We start from the raw sequence: 23961 nt of genomic DNA on the forward strand, positions 1-23961 counted from the left end.
ATCAAAAAAACTATATTTCTTTAATCATAATTAAGCTAAATCGCTCGAGGAAGAGATGCGTGTATACGCAAATAATCAAAGCAGTGCTGCAAAGAGTTAAAAAATTCATTAAAAAGTTAACTAAAAGTTAATATTAATATATATATTTTATTATTTATAATATATTTATATTTTACCTTTACATGAACATCTCTTCTTCTCTTCATCACTTCAATTTATTTTCTCTACACGGTTTGTCTACTCAATAATCAGTCAGATGCTTGGAAAAAATAAAATGGTGTGTAAGCTTTGATTTTCTTGATACATATCTCAGATATTTCATCATTTTTTTTATTATAAATTCATCATTGTTTAAAGATAAATAAAATTCATAAAATTTGTATTTATTGCAATCTTTAGGCTCCAAGCACAATAAAAAAAATTTTAGGGAAAGGAATAAATATTAGATATTAGAAAGAGCAATTTAGAATTATTTTACTTATATAAATACGTAATGAATTTCAAATTAGGAATAATTAATCCATTCCATTATTGTTTAAAGTAAAATAATTCCAAATCGCTCTTTGTAATATTTAATGTTTATTTTTTATGTCTAATATTTTCTCTATTGTGCGTAGGACTTTATATTTCTATTACAATAAAATTAAGTCTGAATTCTCGCAATTATATATAAAATCTTAATATAAAATTTGTCAGTAATTTGCCATATTATAATATATTTTCTCTTCTCTTTTCTTCTCTTCTTCCCTTTCTCTCTCTCTCTCTCTCTCTCTCTCGTTTTCTTTTCAAAATTTGTTTTTAAATTCCAATGTTGCTTTATGATATAATACTATACATAAAATTACGAGTGATGTAGTAACAAAATATTTTCAAAATATATTTACATTTTGCATATATAAAATGCAACCGATCTCTTACGAATATTTATGAAATTGCACGGTCAATACTAACAAGCAATATTTGCAAATAATTTGTCAAATCTATGTACCATAATATCGAATCGCCAACATTGATTGCAAGATTCGGTTACATTTTCGCAAAGTCAATCAAAATCCAATCGATCCCTATTAAAATTGTTTTAATAAACACGTTATTTCGATAAATGCTCTGTCAAATGAGCTTTTATTTTCAACAATAAGTTTACGTAAAGATACGTCTCTTAAAAACTATTATTACGCTGAGAAATTAATTACGTGTCTCCGGTGAGTGCTATCGCTGCAGATAACAATTCCCATGCAGCCTCGTGTATCTATCACGTCCCCATTCATGCTCTTACAGCGATGGTATTATAGCCTGTCCATATGTTCTCTCTGTCTCTCTCTCTCTCTCTCTCTTTCTCTCGTAAACAACTACCGTCTCGTTGTTTAGCACTTCTCTCATTAATAACGTCTTCTAATCCAACAATATCGCTCTTAATGTGACAACTCTCGATTCGAAGCTGTAGCTTATGAAATTCTTTCTAAGTTGTTGATAATAATTGTATCAATTTATATAATTAATTATTTCTACAATCCTATGCTTGTCTAAATCTTGTGCTCGATACTTTGACATAATTGTTATGTTTGATATATGTGGATTGTCAAAATATATTGACATGTTTGACATATCATTATTCGTCGTATAACGAATAATGATTTCTCATCAAAGCTTCAACAAGTTAAAAGCAATTTTAAATTTGAAACATGTTATTAAAATTTGATACGCTTGTAAGGAATGTGTTATTCTGTGTAGAATGTGTCTATAAAATTTGTATTGAATTTAAAATTCTTTGAATCTTCGATAATTTTACATGCAATTTAATTATGCAAAATTTTACATAGATCACGACACACTTTCTAGAATTATATTGTTTCGATGGAGAACTTAGAACGCCATCAAAATATTCATTAATCTATAATAATCTAGTGCATAAAACTGCTCTTTGCTCTTTCATAACAATCATTTATAATAATGTAGAATTTTATCACAGGATTAATTACATTAATACGATAATACAATTTTTTTTTAAATTACGACTTTTTCAGTCAAACAGTTGTCATAATCATGGGAGCTATCGTGGAATTATTTACGATTCCCATTGCAAGTTTCCGACTAGCGACTTTTCCATCATGATTCTGCCTGTGTCTCTTAATCTTAATCGTGAATCTTCTTTGAAAAGGACTTATCGTTGTCACGTGACGAAACAAACGGTAATCGTCTCCCGCAATCTTTTTCGCCCAAGGCTTTGTCCCGATTGGAACTGATTTTCCGCTTGCTCGCAAGGCGTTAGAAATTATCCGATCGTTTTGACTATTATCCGAACGTTTACGATTGGGCAACTGACGAGAAACAGAATCGTTCCGATTGGAAACCTCTCCGAATAATTTCATGATAGCTCGCCGGCTATATCATTATCTAGTCCTGTTGTTAAAAAATTGACTGTTGTTAGAAAATTTCACCCATTGCCAAGATGATGGTAACAACTCATTCCAATAAATTGTCTGTATAGTTTGACTATGCATTGATTTAGTCTCTTTTTCATGATCGTCGTCTTCCTGCAAGGTTGATTTTCCGTAGAATAAATGGAGGAGTAAGAGAACAAAGAAATACATCAGTTCCACGATGGTGATGAGACTGAAGCCGATGAAGACACCGCATATACCGCCTATATCGCCTGCAAAATGGCCAGTCTTTATAAAACAGCAATCTTGATAGCGTGGAAGGATAAGACGATCCGACGAAACGGCCGCGCGTTTTTTAATGTCGTACTTAAAAGGATAAGAAACGTTACGTGCAGTGGCGATTTAGGCTGTAAAAACAATAATGGATTTTTACAACGATATCTCATCGCCATTTCTTTACAAGACTGCTGTTCTTTAATCAAATCAGATATACATGCTACAGGCGCTATATTTTAATAGCTAGTTCGTGAAAGTAGCAATTAATACTTATTTAAAAATAGAAATTATTTTTAATTATTATATTTTTTCTGATTTTTTAAAATATATATAAATCATCAAATATATATATATATATATATATATATATATATATATATATATTTATATTAAAATCATATATATTTCTCAAGATATATTTCTTGCTTCAATAGCTTGCTCGCAAAGTGAGCGTTAGCAACTTGAAATTGCGTTTTTTGTGAGAAAAAAAGAATTCTCTTTTTGCACGGAGAATCAGAAAAAATAGAGAAACGTTACATACGGTCGGATATTAAAAATTTCATTTTTCAGAACCCTTAGGTATATTGCAGAAGACGCGGACCAAAAATTTCTGTTCTATACATTACTTTATTTTTGTTTAAATCTTTTTTATATATTCTGTATCAACTGTGAAAGGAATTTTCTTACTGCTAATTTGCATAGCAAATGCAATGACATAATTTGCCTTGCGGCATGCAGCTAATTAAGTATTGTAAAAGTATTATATAAATCTCTAAAAATTATTTAATTTAAAATTAATTAAAATTATTTAATTTTTCAAAATTTTAATTATAGCGCAATGTCTATATCTAATATTATTAATGCCAAATCTATGAATATAATTATAAAGTTTGATAAAGTTCTCTCTCTTCTATGCCTATCAATTTTATTTATTTTATAAAACTTTATTTTATGATCTTTGTTAGAGAAATTTTATTACTTTATTATTGGATATATAATTTTATTATTGAAATATATTTTATAAAAAAAGTAAATAACATTATAAATACATAATTGGAAAAGATTCACTGAGATAGAAAATATCAATAGAGTAAAAATGTTATATCTAATTAAATTAATAATTTATTCTGTATTCAAATTATTAAATTGTACTTTATATAATCTCTCTTAAAAATTCTTATTTTGCAATAAAAATTTCAATTTATGCACAATTAAAAATCTTCGATTCTATTTGACATTTGACTAAAACAAAATGTTTTTGTCAATGTTTACTTACTCAGCAGGTCGTACCAGTAATAAATCACATCTTGTTTCAATCTAATTGAGCCATATTTCGAGAAGAAAACGTGCAGTATTCCCTGATTTGTGACATTAAATTTCGATCTGAAATGAAATTGTCTCTAGCTCCTTTTTTGATGTTCAGAGGATTTTCTTCTTTGTATTTACAAGCTATTTTTTTATATTGACAAGGATGCTATATACTTACAGTAAATCAGTTCTGTATTCACCGGTCGACATATAACTTTTTGAACTTAACACATCATAACCGGTATCCTCGCAAGTAGGATAACAAATGTTACAATGCAAAGCCCATTCGCTGTTTGGAAGAATCTCTTGTTTATCCTCATGAGGAAAAACGGTGAACCATTTAGCTATGTCAAAAATAGAATTAGATGGAAAATTTATATACCAAATATTGAGATTTCATAATTAATATAATTATGAATGAATTTATAATTTTACATAATAAAAGCAAATATAATATATATCAAATATATATTAGAGTTTTGAAATATATAACATATATTAATTATTATTTTTTTTTTTATATGAAGAAAGGGAATTCGATAAATTGAAAAAATTATAAATTGACAATGTATTGATAACAGACACACTTACTTTTATATTTAGACAGGCAAGCTAAATCGGCGTTGGTACAAATACGCTGCGAAACTAGAATAAAACAAATGCAAATTTTGTACGATAACGTATAAATCTATCATAAATAAAGAATATCTGTAAAATTAATTTATATTATAGAAAAGAAACAGAATTGAAATTGATTAAAACATCTTTTATATATAATAAGCTTAAATAAATAAATATATATATATATATATATATATATATATATATGTATACAACTCTTAACTACAGCTATATATTTTATGACATTCTCTTTAATATATTTATTTTAAAAATTGTGACATAAAAACATTTTTTGATACTCGTTTTTAGAATATTGAAATATTTCGATATTTTTTTCTAAGCTGATTCATAGGAATATGATACGGTTACATTTTAAACTAAATTTTAAACTAAATTTTGATAAAATTATGTCTCTCTTTCTCTCTCTCTCTCTCTCTCTCTTCTATCATTATCTTAAATAATTACTATAAATTAAAAAATATTAAAAATCATCGAACATTTTTTTTATTTCTCGTAATCTCAACGAACTAAAGCTTCACTATATCATATCGTATTTGCCAAGATAAAATCGTGTTATCACCGAAATCTACTTTCGACGTGAGATAAACCTACAAAAATAAGAGTTTTCAAGAAAATACTCTATATTTTGAATAGTACAAGGTAGAATAGACGGAGAATACATTATGCGGGCATCGTCGCACGTGTTGTTGATTAATATAGAGAACGAAAGAGGCAGCATCGTGAGAAGAACGAGTCCGAGCACCCTGTGCTATCGATAGAACGCGCGAGAAAAAGAGCAATCGGAGCGGCTTTAAAACGAAAGAACGGAAAAAGGGAAAGAGAGAGAGAGAGAGAGAGAGAGAGAGAGAGAGAGAGAGTGACAAAGAGAAAGAGGGGAAAATAGAGAGAAACTCGGCTTTTAGCGCGTTCCTCTTCTTTGCTACGGAGAGCCTCGGCTACGGTAAGTTAATCCTACAGAACGGTGCTTCGCACGATCCGCTTTAATGCTTTAAGCCACCCGTGGTAAAGCCTCGTTAGAAAGCTCGCGAACGCGTACGCCTCGCAATGCAGCGCGCAATGTTCCTTTACAGATTGCCGCCCATGCCTCTCGACTTCGTGATGGAAGAGAGGAACCGTCGGGATGTAAGAAGGTACGCGGGACCGGGAAAAAACCCGATTTATCCAATGAGATACGGTCCTTACCGCGTATTTTCGCCTCCTTCAATCATATTTCTAGCCTCAAGTAATATTTCTGATTAAAATAAATCGCGTCAAGTAATATCTCTGAGTGAAATAAATCGCGTGCGTTGCGGCTTACGCATTTTTTTGCAATTGTAACACTCATAAACTGATTTCAATTTTATTTATTACAAATTATCACTAATCACATATCTTATTATATTTAATTTTATATTTTTTATTTTTAGTTTTCAATTGGATTTTTTAATTCATATCTTTGATAGCAATTATAATTTGCGCGAGCATGTACGTATTGCAATTAATCTGTAATCTGTAATATTTATAATGACTCTTTATATTTTATACTTTTTTATACTTTTATGATACAATTCTTTACTCGTGCTTTATTCGACAATATTAATGTATTCTTGTTTTCTTCTAACTTTCATGATGAAAAGGAAGAGAATTGGAACTTGTACGAGTGTAAGGGAAAAAGCAAAAATTGAAGGAAATCTTATTGACTTTGAAAGATCCGTTGTCTATGATGTTATCACATAGCTTGATTTCTCATCTTTCTTCTTTCATTAATTTCTCAATTTTTGACAAACGAAAATAGTCATTATCTTTCAAGCAAATCTCCCTACGAATTTCGAATAATTTTGGCAATATTTTATATAATAACGTTGCACGGAATAATGCTATGTAATTTTTTTCTTTCTTTTTATCACATTTTTTGATATATTTTTATCACTATAACTTTTTTCAACCGCACCATCGAACGAAAGATGTAAAAGCTAGAAGATAAGAATTTGAAGAGAAAACAAAAGTGCAAAGTAGTGACAATACAATTTGCTCTGAAGATTGCTAGTAATATTATGGAATTGTCAACCTTAATATACTTTGGTACAGCGCGTAGGTACGCCAATGAAAACTACAGTTTACATTCTCGCAAGAGTGCAGAGTTTAGGAAAGAGAGAAAGAGAGAGAGATATGTTACCGCTCGTTCTATTAACATTTAAACTCGTTCATCACTCGGAAATACGATTCGATACGATTCGATCAGAACCGATCAAGTTAGTATCAAGAAAGCCGTTTTGTCAGGGCTTTCAACTACACGAAACGACCTGACCGCATACATGAGATAAATAAAGTATTATTCGCGATTATTATGTGGAACATCCTGTCACATTCGATGACATGCTCGCCTTTATTGATAGGATGTTATAATCATGGCGAAACACGTTCGTACGACTCTCTAATATTTAATAGTGTTATTCAATAGATCTATCAAATATCATAAATGTGATAGTCAAATATAATAGACATATAGATTCCTCTTTTTTTATAATTTTCTATCCATTTTTAAAAATTCTTTAAAAAAAAATTATATAAAGAATTCACCGATAAAGATAAATGTGAAGGACTTTGTATATTTTTGATAACTAAAAAAGTAAACTTTATAATATTTCCTATTTGACATACATAATATTTTCTATTAAATATGTTTTTCAAACGGATAACTGCAAATGTCATTTATGAGGGTACATTTTGAATTGTAGAAAATGAAACATCAGCAAAAATAAATTACACGATAGAACTTTCAATTTGCAAAGCTTGAAAATTTATAAAGTCAAAGCTGGATTTCGAGAAATCTCGAGAAATGTAATAAACAATTTTTAATTTTTCAAGATTCTAAATTACATTTCTTGAGATTTCTCGAAATACAGCTTTAACCGACTTATAAATCTCCAAGTTTTGCAAATTGAAACTTTCATCGTATTTTTTTTTTGACTGACGTTTCTTTTGATATATACATATTTATATTTATTATATATATTATATATATGTAATTTCTTCTTTAGCAACTTAAAAATATCACGCAACAAAAATTCTTAACAAAGTTTAATATAAATGCAAATGGAAAGAATTTTTATTCCAAAACAATGCATCTATTTATCTTGAATATGATACCGATTGTGTATTATTCATATATAAATTTTATTTCTATATTTCCCAAAAGTGTATTATACATATTAGTATTACTAATATATGTATTAAATAATTTTTAATTAAGATAAGCATCTTAAAGTCTTATAGAGAGATGAACATATATATTAGAAAATTGAACAATCAATATAAGAAAACATATTGCATCAATTTATAATTATCATTATTTAATTATACGAAAAGAAATAATAAGCAATCAATTAAAAATTTTTACGCTCTATATATAAACACACACACATATATACATACATGCATATATATGTATGTATATAAAATATAAGTAGCTCAAAAACAATAGTATTCATTACAGCGTTAAATACGCCAAATTTTGATGTTATTTAAATAATTTTTACTAAACGTTTGCATTTCCACATTAATACGATAATTTTATGATACGATAAAAAATGCCAGTATCAACAATTAAAGAAAATATTAAAGAATAATATATATTCTTACTGACATTCTTTTTCGCCACGACGTGGGAAGAAGAACAGTCTGCAGTCGCAAAGCTTTAGCATGTCGTAAATCTTGCAGTCGACGATACAGTCACTGTAAGTATAGACTGTGTCACTGTGCGCAGTGCGCACCTCTTCCGAGAAAATACAATTACGTTGATTGACAGGGAAATGCTCGATAATATCGGTACTGAAGAAAGACGTTGCGTCCAAATCCACATACGTTTCGGTACGGGGCATCGCGAGTACTTCCGTGACACCACCGCTGGATACATCCGGAAAATCCCTAGGATTAAACACTATAATCTGTAAAACACGATAAATATCTGCTTTATTAAACTTTCACTTTCTCTCTTCTTTTTTTCTCTCTTTCTCTCTTCCTTTCTCTCTCAAATAATTATAATATTCTCGTTATGGAATAGATGCATTAAATAATTCTTTAAACGATATCATCGACACGTTCAAGAAATATTATTATTTCTAATTTGTACATTCTAATAAATTATCTTTTTGGCAGAATAATAATTATTAGGCAGAATACTATATTATAATAATTATAAACAATAATTATTTATATAATTATATTTTCATAAATTTATTTGATAGATCAAAATTAAATGGTATTCAATTCTCATGTAAAATTATTTGATTTTAATTATATATATTTATATAATTGCCATCTATTTAACATTAAGCAGAGTGAAATTATGAAGATAATAAATAATCTTTTATAATTTTTAAATATATATACAAATATAGATATGTAATAATTACGCTTATTGAAACATTCCTTTAAAGAGTCTGATTAATCTTGAGGTCCATCTAAATCTCGATAAAAAATGTACAAAAATATCTCAAAACGAAAATAGAATCTTTTAACATGTTTCTGCGAAAAATACGAATTTTTCATATAAGAGCCGTTATAGTCTAAAGTAACAGACTACACCGTAAATATGAATTGAAGGACGCGCGCGATTATATCGTGCTGCTAACGACTTTCGCGAGTTTTTTATCACTGTGCACTATGGGCGAATGAAGCACAGATGGCTTATAATGGCGTAATAAGCATGGAAAAAGTTCAAGGCATGAAGTTACCGATTACCTTCATCACAGCAATAGGTTTAATAAACATGACAATTTAATTAAAATATATTGAACGCATAACATATATCTTTTTAATTAATTTGCAAAATTGTTATATCCTGCATGAATTATTACAGTGATTAAAAAATTATTTGTCTGGAAATGACATTGATATTGAGAAATTTACGTTTATAACATATGGAGTACATCAGATTCTCTCTCTGCGCTTTTTGCATAAATAAATTAATGTTTTAAATTTAAATTATGTTCTTGGAGTAGATTAATTTATAATTTAATATTTTTTTTACAGTGTTTATCTCTCAATATCTTTGTTACTAACCATTAAATCACAATTTTATTATGTATAATTTTGATATTAGCTTAATTAAATATAATCTTGTACTAATTTGATAATTAACAAAAATTAAGATTTTATAATCTACTTCTCTTTACTCCTGTTTTTAAAGATTTGTATAAATGTGGCAATAATATATTATTCTACAACTAATTTAACAATGGCTTTGTTCTTAAAACTAATTAATCGTTAGACATTTGTCATGCATAATGAGTTATTACTTTCTAATTATGTGTATATTAAATGCATTTAAAACATGAATATATTTTATGATACTTTGCCGTAAAATCGAACGTTAACGCTACTTTGGGATGATAAAGCATTGAGAGAATAAATCTTCATTTCGCTCAATTAGCCCCTTTTCATATTCAACATTTGTGGTAATAATTCGTTATGAGTTTATCAAATATGATCCGTTTTTACAGCTCGCATAGATGAAGATATTTCCACAAACAATTTTCATGCAAAATTTTCTAAATTATGTATTAGATTAGAATTCTCGAGTGCAGAAAGCTAAAAATATTCTTAGCATAATGTATATGTGCCTTTTGTTTCTGCAAAATAGTAACGTTTAAAATACATATATTAGCTATATTAGTTAGCGAAATAATTAAATAAATTTATTCCCGTAAAATTCTTCTAACTATACATAATTTCTTTTTTTTTGCAGTTATTTTAAACAACAACAGTTTATAACAAAATTTTTACATGAATAAGAAAGACACGTTGATGAAATTAAGTGAAACATTTTGTATAATTATGTAGGTTCAACAATGTAAACGAAGTTGATCCTTTGGTTAAATAAAAAAGAAAAAAATTTGTCAGAAATCTGCTAATAGAGATTTTAATCTCGCGCGAGTAATGAATAAATTTACTTTGATGGCAGATTTAATTTTAGCTCAAAAATAAAATCATTCTGGCGAATGTGGAATATTAAAGGTCGCTGTTTGATTTTCTCGACAATTTTTCTAAATGACATTTTATGCCGCTTTTACTTGCCTTCCAACCCTTAACAGGCAGTATGGGGAAGAAATAATCATCCAAAAATGGGTCCATCAAGACTGTTAGACCGTGCTCTATCCCGAGATCCTCTATTTTATGTACTGTACCGAATGGCTCTTTAATCACCTCACGCATTCTGTTAACAAAGGTATAATCGCAGCCATTAATTTTTCAAGCAGCTAAAGCTTATACTTAACAGCATTATAGATTTTTAAACTAAATGGCTCTTATTTTTTTTTCATGAAGCAGTAAACTGACCTATATGTGTCACCATTTGTCCATTATAAATTACTGAGAAGATTGCAATCGAAACATGTAAGGCTTTTTATTCAGCGTAAAAAACTACACTTATATTTGTAATATTAATATTTTATCATAAAAAATATAATATACATTTTAAATATCAAACAAAATATAAATAGCAGCTCTTTTAATGTTAAAGTATCGGTGATAACAAAGTCGCCAACTATTAAAATTGTATATATATTGACAAAAATACATACTTTATAAATAGATAACAAAACTTGTCTTTTCAAATTAATTTGGATAAAAACTTAATATGATGTTAATTTGTTTTCTATTGCATTGGCCATTCAAGAAATAATGTAACGATAAATCAATGATATACAAAAACAAATTAGAAGGACACGTGTGAATCATTCTATATAAAGACCAGGTCATGGCATTTAATCCTTGCAACACGTCGTGTATGTACAAAGAAAATTAAAATTTATGGCAGTACCATTTTTCTGCGATACAATCAACAAACTGCGATCTAATCGACAAACATCGTGGGCAATTTATTAAAAGTAGTATATTTTATTTATAAATCAATTCACGATATATCACTCTTTAAAATATATAATCAAAAATTATATAGATATATAAACTTAAAATATTTTTTAAATAATTAATTTTATAAAGAATTACTCAAACGTCAGGGTATAATAACGAATATAATAATAAAAATAAATAATAAAAATAAATAATAAAACATTTTCACATATTGTACGCTATAGTAATCTTAGAGAATAGCTTTCGTTTGCTTATGCTAAAAGAGCGCGCCGTGTAGGCGTAAACTAGTCGAGTAAACGGTTAAACTATGTGCATATTGTCTGTTGACCATTCTGAAGGTACAGGGTACTCACGTGGGAATGTCGTCTCTTTCACGTACGTAATTAAAGGTGCAACAGAATCCGTCCTGCGTCTTGCGAAATTCGAAAAGCGTCGTGCAGGGTCTGTAGGTCCCGTGCAGCTTACATTTCAGTAGCATCGACATGCATAGCGGCGACAACTGGAAAATTTAAGCTTACAACACGCAAATTACCGGACAACATCTCGCGCGATAGAAACGTCAATCGACACACGCAAAGTATCATGTATATAATGCTTTAATTGATCTCCACGAGAAACCCTTGCGATTAATGTATACTATATCACGTATGAATAAATAAAGTATTGCAGTAGCCTTCGTGTATAAGCGACTTTTATTTTTTAGAATCATTAAAAAGTTGAAAGTTGAAAAGATAAATTTATGCGAAAAATACTCGCAAAAAATCGAGTATAATGGCATTGAGCTTTTCAAGAAATTTACATTTGAAATTATCTCCGACAAATTTTGATTCAAACTCCCATTATTATACCATTTAACAGAAAAATTTTAAAAATATGGAATAATTAGGTATTTGATTAAAAGAGGATTATAAAAAGAAAGTAATCTATTGAATAATAAAATTTGTATAGATAAAATTTTAACGAATGATATTTGAAATATAGCATTAATTTTGCATACGTACATTTTTCATTGTTTTGGTAATGTCATAAAACCCGTTGTAATAAGAGTTTAAAAGATGATCGACCTCCATATTACGATTATCCTCCATGATAAAATTGGAAGGGTAATTATTGCCTAATTGCTTGAGCAACTCCACGATTTCATCGATTGACAGGTTCGTGATGTTTGCGTTAAAACTGAGTTGAAAAAAATAAATAAAGAGAGAAATTAATTATTAATCAATGTATGTATACAGGATAATCTAAACGTATCCATTATATATATGCAATAATCATATAATAACTCGCATAACAATTCCTTTAACAAATTTATTTAATCAACAGCTTAATGAGTAATTGCATATAAATACAACGGATAATACTTTAATAGTGTCATAAAGATTTACTTATGCATACGCTTCTCTCATTAATCAACACGGGAAGCTCATATAATTTTCTAAGCATTAATCTACTACATACTAATAAAACGTAATTGCATTTTAATGCTTCTTGTATTACAGATAATATCGTATAAATACCTTTAAAAATAATTTATTTAACGAGCGTTCGTTTGAAATTTATAATCAGCAACGTATCGGCGTTTGAATTGGGTAAAAATCGGTGTAGTATTAATTATTAATCGATGCGCAAACGAGGTGGAAACTTTTACGTTGAACGTACCTACGGAACTTTACGAAGGTTTCTCGTTTCCAAATCAACGATTCCGCAAATGTCTCTTCCATTACGGAGGCGAAAGTTTGCGGGTGGCTACGAGGTAGCGTCGCGCGAAACGGCTGGATTTTGGGACATTAACGCCCTATTAAACGAGCCGTAACCACGCCGATTCTACGCTCTCCATCAATGCACAATGCATCGATCCATTGTCGTTGCGTTCCAAGTGCGCGGCGTCAAATTAACGTTAATCGGCGTGCCAATTGACTCGGGACATCGTAAAAAGCAGACTAGAATCGTTAACCGATGCGTTAACCGGTCAATTGAGCTTCTCGTATATATCGCGCGTCAACCGTGGCAAATTAATCCTACCTATCCCAGTCGAAACTCTCTATAGAAAGACCACCATGGTGAACTCATCGTCAACCATGAATTCGCATCTATCGGCCACGAACACGCATTATTTGTTACACCGTAATGGTTTATAATCGGTGAGAATATATACTCATCAATTATCAATATTATTGCAATGTGTTTTTATAATTCTCTGGATAATATAAACTACATATATTTGTAATTGGCAAGTATTACTAATTATAATTTGAGTTGCTTATTAAAAAAAAAAGGTTTAAAATATTTTTGATATCAATGCGATATAATGTTTTCAACAATCTATTTGAAAAGAGTCCGGTAACCACGTTAAATTTAAATCAATATGATTAATAGTAATACGTAATGTAATATTGATAGATGGAAACTCCCAAATATTTGCATGGTCGCTTTTATGCTGACGTAATATGAAAATAATTCATGCGATCGAGCCGATATTCCGGATGTTTGCGGATACGTGCTTGCGATTCGCGTTGCACTGTTGTAACCAGTGACCGTTTTAACCCGTGCAGAGAAAATACGCAGAGAAATAACATGCGTGTTAAACAGCTGATGTAACTTGGAATAATCCAGATCGGTCGTGCTATTGGTACAATTGGCACAATTTGGTGCAAAATCATTTCTACGTGCATTTTAGCGAAATTATTTCTACATGCGTTTAAAATACTACTAGAGCATCATCACCTCACCGCTATTCAAATGTGAATACATTTATTGTTTAGTATACGCGATTGCAATTTGCGTTACTTTAATACATAAAATCGCTCACATGTCGGTTGCCAATTCCGTCGCAGCTCGTCGACTTATCCTATTAACGGGACAGATGGCGATTGCTGGAAATTCATCAACGTGTTTTTTATCAACATCGCAATAGAATGGAAAAATTGGAAAAACAAAAAAAAGAATATTGCTTGTCTTTTTCTCTTAAAATATAAAAATTTTTTTCATTTATGAATAGAATATTTTTTTAAATTTTCTCTCTCTCTCTCTCTCTTTTTGCTTAAGACTGTTAATTTATATTGCAGAGTATAAAAAAAAAACATTTCCTGTATTAGAAAAGAGTTATGTTTATATATTAAACATGTAAAAAGGTAACGAGAAAGCAAGATGTATTTGCCATTGATTGATGTTTTCGTCAAGGATCAATTTAATTTTTTCGATATTTATTTAATTTGTTTAATTATTTTTTCCGTTCTTTTGTTCTTTCTCTTTCATTTTTAATCAGAGCTTTGACACAGAGTAAAATTTAGATATTGTTGTAAATTGTTACAATTGGGATTCCACGGCCAATAGTTTTCCCACAACTATTTATTTGAAGAAAAATAATACTAATTTTTTTTTATAAAATTACAATAATAATTTTATCAGTCACAGAAATAAATCGGTTTACATATTAATTTATACTATCAAAAAGTAAATAAATCTTTATTATTAAATCGCATGCAAAAGTTTTAGAAATGCTTAATCTCCATACCTGGAAAGTCTAATTTAATCGTACTGAAACTATCCGAGTCCATGGAAGTCAGTATAGGGAAGGTCACAAATTCTTTATAGGTAATATAAACCATACTTATCAGACCAGATATGATTACGCAATGTATTATGACCCACAGAATTCTGAAAGATTTTAATTAAGTCTGAAAAATCTTAATGAAATAAAGATTTTATTGAAAATAATAGTCTCAAACACTACATTACACATCTTTAAAGCGCCAATCGAAAAATCACTGCTTCATTTATTTGATTCATTCGTTTTAAAGGAAAATAAAATTCTGTAGGTACAAAAAACAAGAATACGAATCAGTTGATATCGAGCAATTATTTATTTTCTCTTTTGCACGCGTTCATTACCGAATTCATACGGTGCTATTAATGTCACGTATGACATGTAATGTTACATTAAATCAACCGGCACCGCCGCATCGCAACGTGACTCTGTCGTTTTGCGGAATATTACGTTTTCTTTTTTATAATTCTATTTTTTTCCTTCTTCTTTCACATCGCGTTTGTTTCGCGAAACGGGGTCGTGATTTGTGGACAACCTGATTTGTGCGGTTTGCTATGAATTCAAAAAAATCCCTACTCGCAGCGTCGTTAATCTCTCCGTGAAACGAGGATACGCTCGTTAAACCGCGTAACTTTAATCACATGTTGCGCTTACGCGCGAACCGATGTAATATACGAGTTCGTAGCGTCTCGCGGCTAATCCGCGAGGGTAGTACGCGCGAACCGCCTTTATCAATGCTTTGATAAAGGGCAGATAATCGTATTAACATGCCGAGCATTCGAAAGCGCGAGATTATGCCACTATATGGGTAAATAACATCCAAATAAATCCCGCATGGAGGAAAGTTTCGTCGTACAAAGGATACCTTTATCGGATACAAAACGTCTGCTGTATCACGTATAATTCAACACGTTCTCTCTTCCTCTCTAAAGATATAAATAAAATAAATAACAAGCTAAATTCAACTTGATGGGTAAGTTATTAAATAAAGAATTAAATTGATGAAAGTTAGACAAATATATATAAAAATATAAAAATATAAGACAAAAAGAGATAAGATATTTTCTCTGTGAGAAAAAAATATATATTATATAAATTATTTGCAGAAATTATCTTGTAGAATATTTTACATATATCAATTTAATAATAACAATAATATTTTTGATATAGTTTGATCACAGACAAGTTTTTGTATATTACTAAATTTCTTAATAATTTTTCTCATAATTATATTGAGTTAATTTATAAGCAAGTATTTTATAAAAAGTATTATATAGTTTAAATATGGCAGCTTTCTCTTTTTTAAATCTTTTTTTCTATTTTCCGTTACAAATATTAAAACACCTAATATAAAAACGTAAAGTTTATTATTAATTGAAATAATAACTGAAAAGTGCAAAAATCTGTTTCGAGAGAAAAGTGCATTTAAAGTTTTTATTTTAACTTACAGAATACTTGAAGTAGAAAAGAATTTGAATACACAACTTCGTTAACAGTTGTCACAGTTGTAACTGCTTGCAAGTACTTTGTAAGTTAAAATAAAAATTGTTAATGCTTCTTCCTTAAAATATTTTTTGCTTTTGAAATTTTTTGCATATTAATTATTTATATAAGATTAAAATATATTTATATAATTTATATAATTATTTATATAAGATTAAAATATATTTTAAAATGATTTACATAAGTAATATTGAAAAAGGGTATATCTGGATATCCAGACAAATTTCTCTCATAATTAATATTGTATATTTTTAAATTTTATATATATTTTGAGATTTTTATATTTATTCATGCACAATTTAATATAACTGTATTATAAATAAATATAATTTTAAATGTGATCCCATTACCTTTCAAACCATGTTTTTTGAGAATCGGCAAGATACTTTAAACTACTTAAACTGGAATACTGACAATATAACTTTAGATATTTTAATATAATTTTCAAACTCCGATATTTTGGTGATCTCTGCGAATCTTTCGATATCCATGCTTGGGTAACAGCAATATTTCTTTTACGTTTGATTTGTTCTTTTTCAGCCCACATTATAAGTTACTTTTTAAATTACATAATCCAAAAATTAAAACATCTTTAACCTGTAATAAATGATAATTTATACTATTGTATAATACATTTCATTTAATTTATTGCCCGTTTTATATTAAAAGTTTATTGTATTGAAACTACAATATTATCCGTTAGTTTGCAAATTAATTTCGAAAAATAAATGGATTAAAAGGAAAGGAAAGATATATAACTATAATAAAAAATTAATAACAAATATATGTTCAAAATATTTATATAAATATTTATATGTATATATGTATAACATTGGCGCGCTATTGTTTACGTATCATGATTTTGTTATTACTCATACAGCGACACTTGAATAAGAACTATAGTGGGGTGGGACGTTTCGTCGACATCAAATTCTTTTCTTATGTGTTATCATTCACACGACGACATCCGCGCAGTAAAGTAGCTGTGCGAGACGCTCCGTCAAATTCATTTCCTAAACGCGATCGCGACAAGTACCGGAAAATAATTTGATAAGATAATTATCTTTTAAATACGTTACCACAATAAGAAATAATTATTTCTTCAAAAATAAAATTTAAAATTAAATATATTTTCGACGCTTTATCGTTTCACTTTTAACAGCATCAAAATATGATTCGAATTAAGATCGAGCAATTAAACAATCGATTCGCAAAATCGAGTAATTAATATAAGACCTCGCGATACATCAACCGTTTAATAAATATAATTAATCATAATTTAAAATATATTTTATAAACTTTAATATTCCGCGTATATATGTATATATAATATAATTGTACATATAAAATATTTCGGCAACGACTTTTCAATAACATGGTATTTAGTCTTGACGGCGTAAACATTGGCGCGCTATTGTTTACGTATCATGATTTATATGTATATAGAGACAGAATTAAAATATATATTTTTCAAATTTAAATTTAATCTGTCTTTATACTTTACAAATATAAAATCAATAATATATTTAAGAAATATTAAATAATATTGTAATGTCTTGTTTTAAATCTCAAAATTACAATTTAAATTCAGATAATATAACCACATACATTTTTATTTATCTCTCGAGTAATCGTTTTACTGAAATATGTACCTTATTCTATTGCGTCAATTGAGTCCTATCTCGAGTAAAGACTGCGATTTGACAGAAGATTTAATTACAGAGATCGTTACACAATTCCGTATTTAACGCACATCTGGAATTTCCTTGTATCAAATAATTATCATCACTTTAAATTTCGTAGAGTAAAAACGATCAACACTTTAAAAGCTTAGAATTATGAAAAATTCTCGAATACATATAATAGTAAAATGAGTTTCTCGTTTCAACAAGTACAAACCGCGCTCGATCGATCAACAAAAAGATACAATAGGGAACGAAACTCCCGTAAGCGCAATTACACGCAATGTTACAGATGTGGCACACGTCATATCCCGAACACTCGCGCGACCATCTGGGATTACGACTGACATCGTTTACATCGAGCACTATAAAACGTGTGCACGGCCGATTTGTGTTGGTGGTCCGCGTTATGACGGAAGAGATCCGGCAAGAGATCAAAATCGCGTGTATCTGGCATCGTTCAATTACTATTCTGCTACTTTGGTATCGCGCTCGCAATCGCTCGCCGGGTATAAAATTGCCCCGTTTGTCGCTTCCCTGGCAATCTCGTGAATAGTTTATAAGTGTGCGGTAGGTATACATGGTGACATATCGCACCATGTAGTTTTTGAATGATAAAGAAAGAGGCGATAAAATTTCTTTAAAGACTGGCCTACGTAAATCTGAATTAATAATTCTGTATAAGTAACATTCTTTTTTTTATAATGCGTTGACATAATATGTTGTGTAATAATTTCAGAAAATTGTAGAAAGCACATATCGCTAAAATAGATTTTGATATTTCTTAGATATAAATAAAGCATATATATGTATAAACAAAAATGACTGTATTAATTAATAAACTAATTTCTGTCTAGTATGGAACGAATTTAATGCCGCAATATTTTACTCTTTCACACATCTAGAATTAATAATGTAATATCCACAAAATACTAATATATCTACAGTAATTACATTATTAATAATCCAGTTAAAAATTTATAAATATTATAATTGTTTTCGTTGCAAAGAACATGTAGTATTTATATGAATACATTTTCATTGCGTTAAACGTTTTTATTGTATATGTGTGTGTATGTGATAATGTACATAATATATTACAGCTATTTTAATGCATATTATATATTGGTGTAACAATATAAATTATTTTATATATTTGCATGTTTTTATGATTATTTTTGCCAATATATAGTCGATAATATATTTTATTTATATCTTATCTATATATCTTCCATTCTTTATACTATTGTACATATTAGAAGATACTGACTTAAATGTTCATATTCTGGGCTGACTGTATACAGAATATTATTACTGAATCACTGCAAACTGTTTGCACTTCTTGCATGACCGTAGTCCACTTGGATCTTATTACTTCCCAGATGCGTTACAATTTCACAATACACAATAGTCTCTAAAGCAAACATACATGTAAACATCTCTATCTTTCTGTCAACACTTTGCCAAAATGCTTTCTCTATATGTTAACATTATTTTTATTTTAACATTATTGCATTCGTCCGAGTAATTAACGATAAGCTTCGTAATATTATTAATCGTTTATTAAGTAAATAATTTAAAATACTTGTACGATTTAATATTCCGCGATATATGTCATAGTATGCAAAATATTCGGCTACAAATTATCAATAACATGGTTTCCGGCCTTGGCGGCGTAAACATTAGCACGATATTATTAACGTGTTATGTTCTATCAGTCGCACGGCGACATTCGAACAGTAAGGTAGTAGAGCGCGAAACATTATCAAATTCATTTTCTAGACGAAATCGCAACAAGTATCGGGAAATAATTTAATACGATAAATAAAATTAATTATCTTTTATCTTATATATCTTAAATAATACATAATTATATCGCAACGATAAATTTCGAGGCGCGTATTTCGCGTGATATATACAATATTTAACCAAGAGTCGAAGTGACAGGAATCAAAATTGTAATTTATTGTTTTGTCGTAATCTATTTCTTTCTTTGTAAGCAATAATTATCTCTTTAAAAATATTTTAAATTTAATAATATTTTGTCCGATACTTTATCGTTTGACTTTTCGCCGATTAAAATATGATTCGGATCGAGAACGCGCGATAAAATAGACGAATTGCATCCGTCCGAGTAATTAACGATAAGCTCCGTAATATTATTGATCGTTTATTAAATAAATAATTTAAAATACTCGTACGATTTAATATTCCGCGATATACGTCATAGTATGCAAAATATTCGGCTACAAATTCTCAATAACATGGTTTTCGGCCTTGGCGGCGTAAACATTAGCACGATATTATTAACGTGTTATGTTCTATCAGTCGCACGGCGACACTCGAACAGTAAGGTAGTAAAGCGCGAGACATTATCAAATTCATTTTCTAGACGAAATCGCAACAAGTATCGGGAAATAATTTGATAAGATGATTATCTACTTATCTTTTAAATACATTACCACAATAAGAAATAATTATTTCTTCAAAAATAAAATTTAAAATTAAATATATTTTCGACGCTTTATCGTTTGACTTTTAACAGCATCAAAATATGATTCGGATTAAGATCGAGCAATTAAACAATCGATTCGCAAAATCGAGTAATTAATATAAGACCTCGCGATACATCAACCGTTTAATAAATATAATTAATCATAATTTAAAATATATTTTATAAACTTTAATATTCCGCGTATATATGTATATATATATATATATATATATATATATATATATATAATATAATTGTACATATAAAATATATATATATATAATATAATTGTACATATAAAATATTTCGGCAACGACTTTTCAATAACATGGTATTTAGTCTTGGCGGCGTAAACATTGGCGCGCTATTGTTTACGTATCATGATTTTGTTATTACTCATACAGCGACACTTGAATAACAACTATAGTGGGGTGGGACGCTCCGTCGACATCAAATTCTTTTCTTATGTGTTATCATTCTCACGACGACATCCGCGTAGTAAAGTAGCTGTGCGAGACGCTCCGTCAAATTCATTTCCTAAACGCGATCGCGACAAGTACCGGAAAATAATTTGATAAGATAATTACCTACTTATCTTTTAAATACGTTACCACAATAAGAAATAATTATTTCTTCAAAAATAAAATTTAAAATTAAATATATTTTCGACGCTTTATCGTTTGACATTTAACAGCATCTAAATATGATTCGGGTTAAGATCGAGCAATTAAACAATCGATTCGCAAAATCGAGTAATTAATACAAGACTTCGCGATACATCAATCGTTTAATAAATATAATTAATCATAATTTAAAATATATTTTATAAACTTTAATATTCCGCGTATATATATATATATATATATATATATATATATATATATATATATATAATATAATTGTACATATAAAATATTTCGGCAACGACTTTTCAATAACATGGTATTTAGTCTTGGCGGCGTAAACATTGGCGCGCTATTGTTTACGTATCATGATTTTGTTATTACTCATACAGCGACACTTGAATAAGAACTATAGTGGGGTGGGACGCTTCGTCGACATCAAATTCCTTTCTTATGTGTTATCATTTACACGACGACATCCGCGCAGTAAAGTAGCAGTGCGAAACGTTCAAATCTTCGTCAAATTCCTTTCCTAAACGGGATCGTGACAAGTATCAAGGAAAATAATTCGATTTTGTCGCCCCCTTTGCTCAAAGTAATCGGTGAATTGTCGACTTGTCGACTCGAAGTGTGATTCTCGTGAAGCGGGATTCGATTGTGTCGAAATTCGAAAGTGAAAATTCGTTTTTGTACCGAAAATTCGGGAGTGTCGTACAAAGTATCGCGCGTACAAGTGCGGAAGTAATCTTTTAATAAAAGTGCGGGAGTGCCGTTTAAGTATCGCGTGTGTAAATCAACCTGAGAGGAGGAGGAGGCCTAGGATAGGCATCGGGCATCGGTGGAGCAACCCTGTGGTAAGTAAATTGTTATTTGTATATTAATTACTTATTAATTACATAGATACAATTTAAATTAAGCAATTAATCGCGTAATTTGATTCTTTATTTGTATGATTTAAACAATAGAAAATTAAAGAAACAGATTTTTGTATGAAAGCTATAATCTTGTAAAGTTTTATACTTTTAGATTATAGCTTTTATATGAAATTATTAGAGTTATGAGTAGTGGTTCTTTCTGTTTTTCAAAATTTATAAAATTATTTTATTAATCGATCTGTTTATTATTATATGCATTGAATATAAAATTCAATGCGTACAATAAATTTTTAAAAATATTAATTACTTTGAGCGTTGCTACAATCTGGATTTTTTATTTGTATGCTACAGATCAATGTAACAACCTCCTAACAACCTGAGAGGAGGAGGAGGCCTAGGAGAGGCATCCTGCGCCAGCGGAGCAACCCTAGGGTGAGTATTTATTATTTGTATATTAGTTGTTGAAAACCGCGTACGCGCATTAATTACATCTTTTTATTTGAATAAATTAAAGAAAAAAAAATTAAAAAGAAAGACTTTTACATAAATTCTATAAAAATTTCTATATGAAGAAAAATCTTTTTATGATCTATAAAGAGCTTCTTACAATTAGCATTGTATGCGTCGAATATAAAATGTTCCGTATGAAATATTAATTATATTGTAAATGCTGCTATAATTTGAATTTTATATCTGTATGTTACAGACAACGTAGCCTCAAGACCAACAACTCCGCTGTTGCGCATCAGTGCCGGTGAGTGACAAACTTAATTTTATTTTGAGGTAACGGATTCGTAGATATTGTAGATATAAATATAGATTGTAGATTATAAATAGATCCGTTGCCTTAAAATGAATGGGCTAGAAGAGATATATAGATTAAATTATATAACTTTTAATAGATTTTTTAATATGTATTGAAACATATTTTAAAGTATTAATTTATAATATTATAATTTCTCTACAATAAAGTTGTTCATTATTAGTATTAAAGAGTGGAATGTAATATTGTTGAAAAGTTATTGCGTGAAATAAAATATAATCAGAAATTTATATCGTACCATGACGGGCTCCAATGTACAGTATACGCGCTTTTAGGTTCGTATATACTTTTTGATTATTATGATTAAAATGACATCAAATACAATATAATTCGAATAATTTTTACTTATTGTTAAATAAGAAAAAAAAATTTTTATCTGATTTTTACGTTTGTACCTAACTGAAATTTATCCGAATAATGTTGCGTTTGTCATATCATTCGCAAAAATTTTATTAATAAATTAAAATTATTTCAAAAATATAAGAAATATATTTAGTTTAAAAATATAGGAAATATAAAAGTTTTATAAAAATTTTTATATATTAAATAAGAGCACTTTGTTTGACATTATAATAAATTTATATAAAATAGTTTTTAATGTGTATCGATGCGCAAAAATGCATCCAAATAATGAATTCATAAATATAAAAATTAATTATCAATTAGAAAAAGCATCTTATAAAAAATTGCAGGCTTCTCTCCGCTTACAATAATTTTAGCACCTATTATGAGAATAACTACGATTTAAAAAATTTGAATACGGCGCCTTTTCTGGTTCGCGACAAAGCGAGCAATTCACAGTTTATCGTTCCCGCGTTCGCGAAACGTATTTCGTTGCATCTAGTTGTGTTGCTCGCAATGAGCTTTGAACTTTCGATTGCAAAACTAAAGAAGATTAGGAATTTCAGGTAATTTCTCTACAATAAAGTTATTCATTATTAGTATTAAAGCG

General features: G+C 29.1%; 1 protein-coding gene across 1 annotated transcript; it reads right to left on the reverse strand.

The window, feature by feature from the left end:
* Positions 1–1875: 1875 nt before the first annotated feature.
* LOC138941554 (sodium channel protein Nach) lies at positions 1876–17059 on the reverse strand. The gene is made up of 11 exons (XM_070311351.1): positions 16863–17059; positions 14977–15119; positions 14272–14335; positions 12464–12638; positions 11816–11961; positions 10665–10803; positions 8233–8533; positions 4557–4610; positions 4144–4309; positions 3934–4040; positions 1876–2653 (listed from the first exon to the last, which is right to left on the reverse strand). The coding sequence occupies exons 1-11, from the start codon at positions 17057–17059 to the stop codon at positions 2391–2393; spliced, it is 1755 nt and encodes a 584-aa protein (XP_070167452.1). The 3' UTR covers positions 1876–2390.
* Positions 17060–23961: the final 6902 nt, after the last annotated feature.

This window comes from Polyergus mexicanus, unplaced genomic scaffold (assembly GCF_030449975.1).
Source record: "Polyergus mexicanus isolate NDT 795.1 unplaced genomic scaffold, iyPolMexi1.0 SCAF_19, whole genome shotgun sequence".
NCBI lineage: Eukaryota > Metazoa > Arthropoda > Insecta > Hymenoptera > Formicidae > Polyergus > Polyergus mexicanus.

What these genes read in the sequence shown, in the direction of transcription:
- LOC138941554 (XM_070311351.1), bottom strand. Translation starts at nt 17,059, where the DNA reads ATGTGGGCTGAAAAAGAACAAATCAAACGTAAAAGAAATATTGCTGTT. An exon ending in ACGGAATTGGCAACCGACAT is followed by an intron (nt 12,639 to 14,271) that starts GTGAGCGATTTT and finishes TTTTCAACTCAG; the next exon opens with TTTTAACGCAAACATCACGA. An exon ending in TTGCCTGTCTAAATATAAAA is followed by an intron (nt 4,310 to 4,556) that starts GTAAGTGTGTCT and finishes TTTTTGACATAG; the next exon opens with CTAAATGGTTCACCGTTTTT.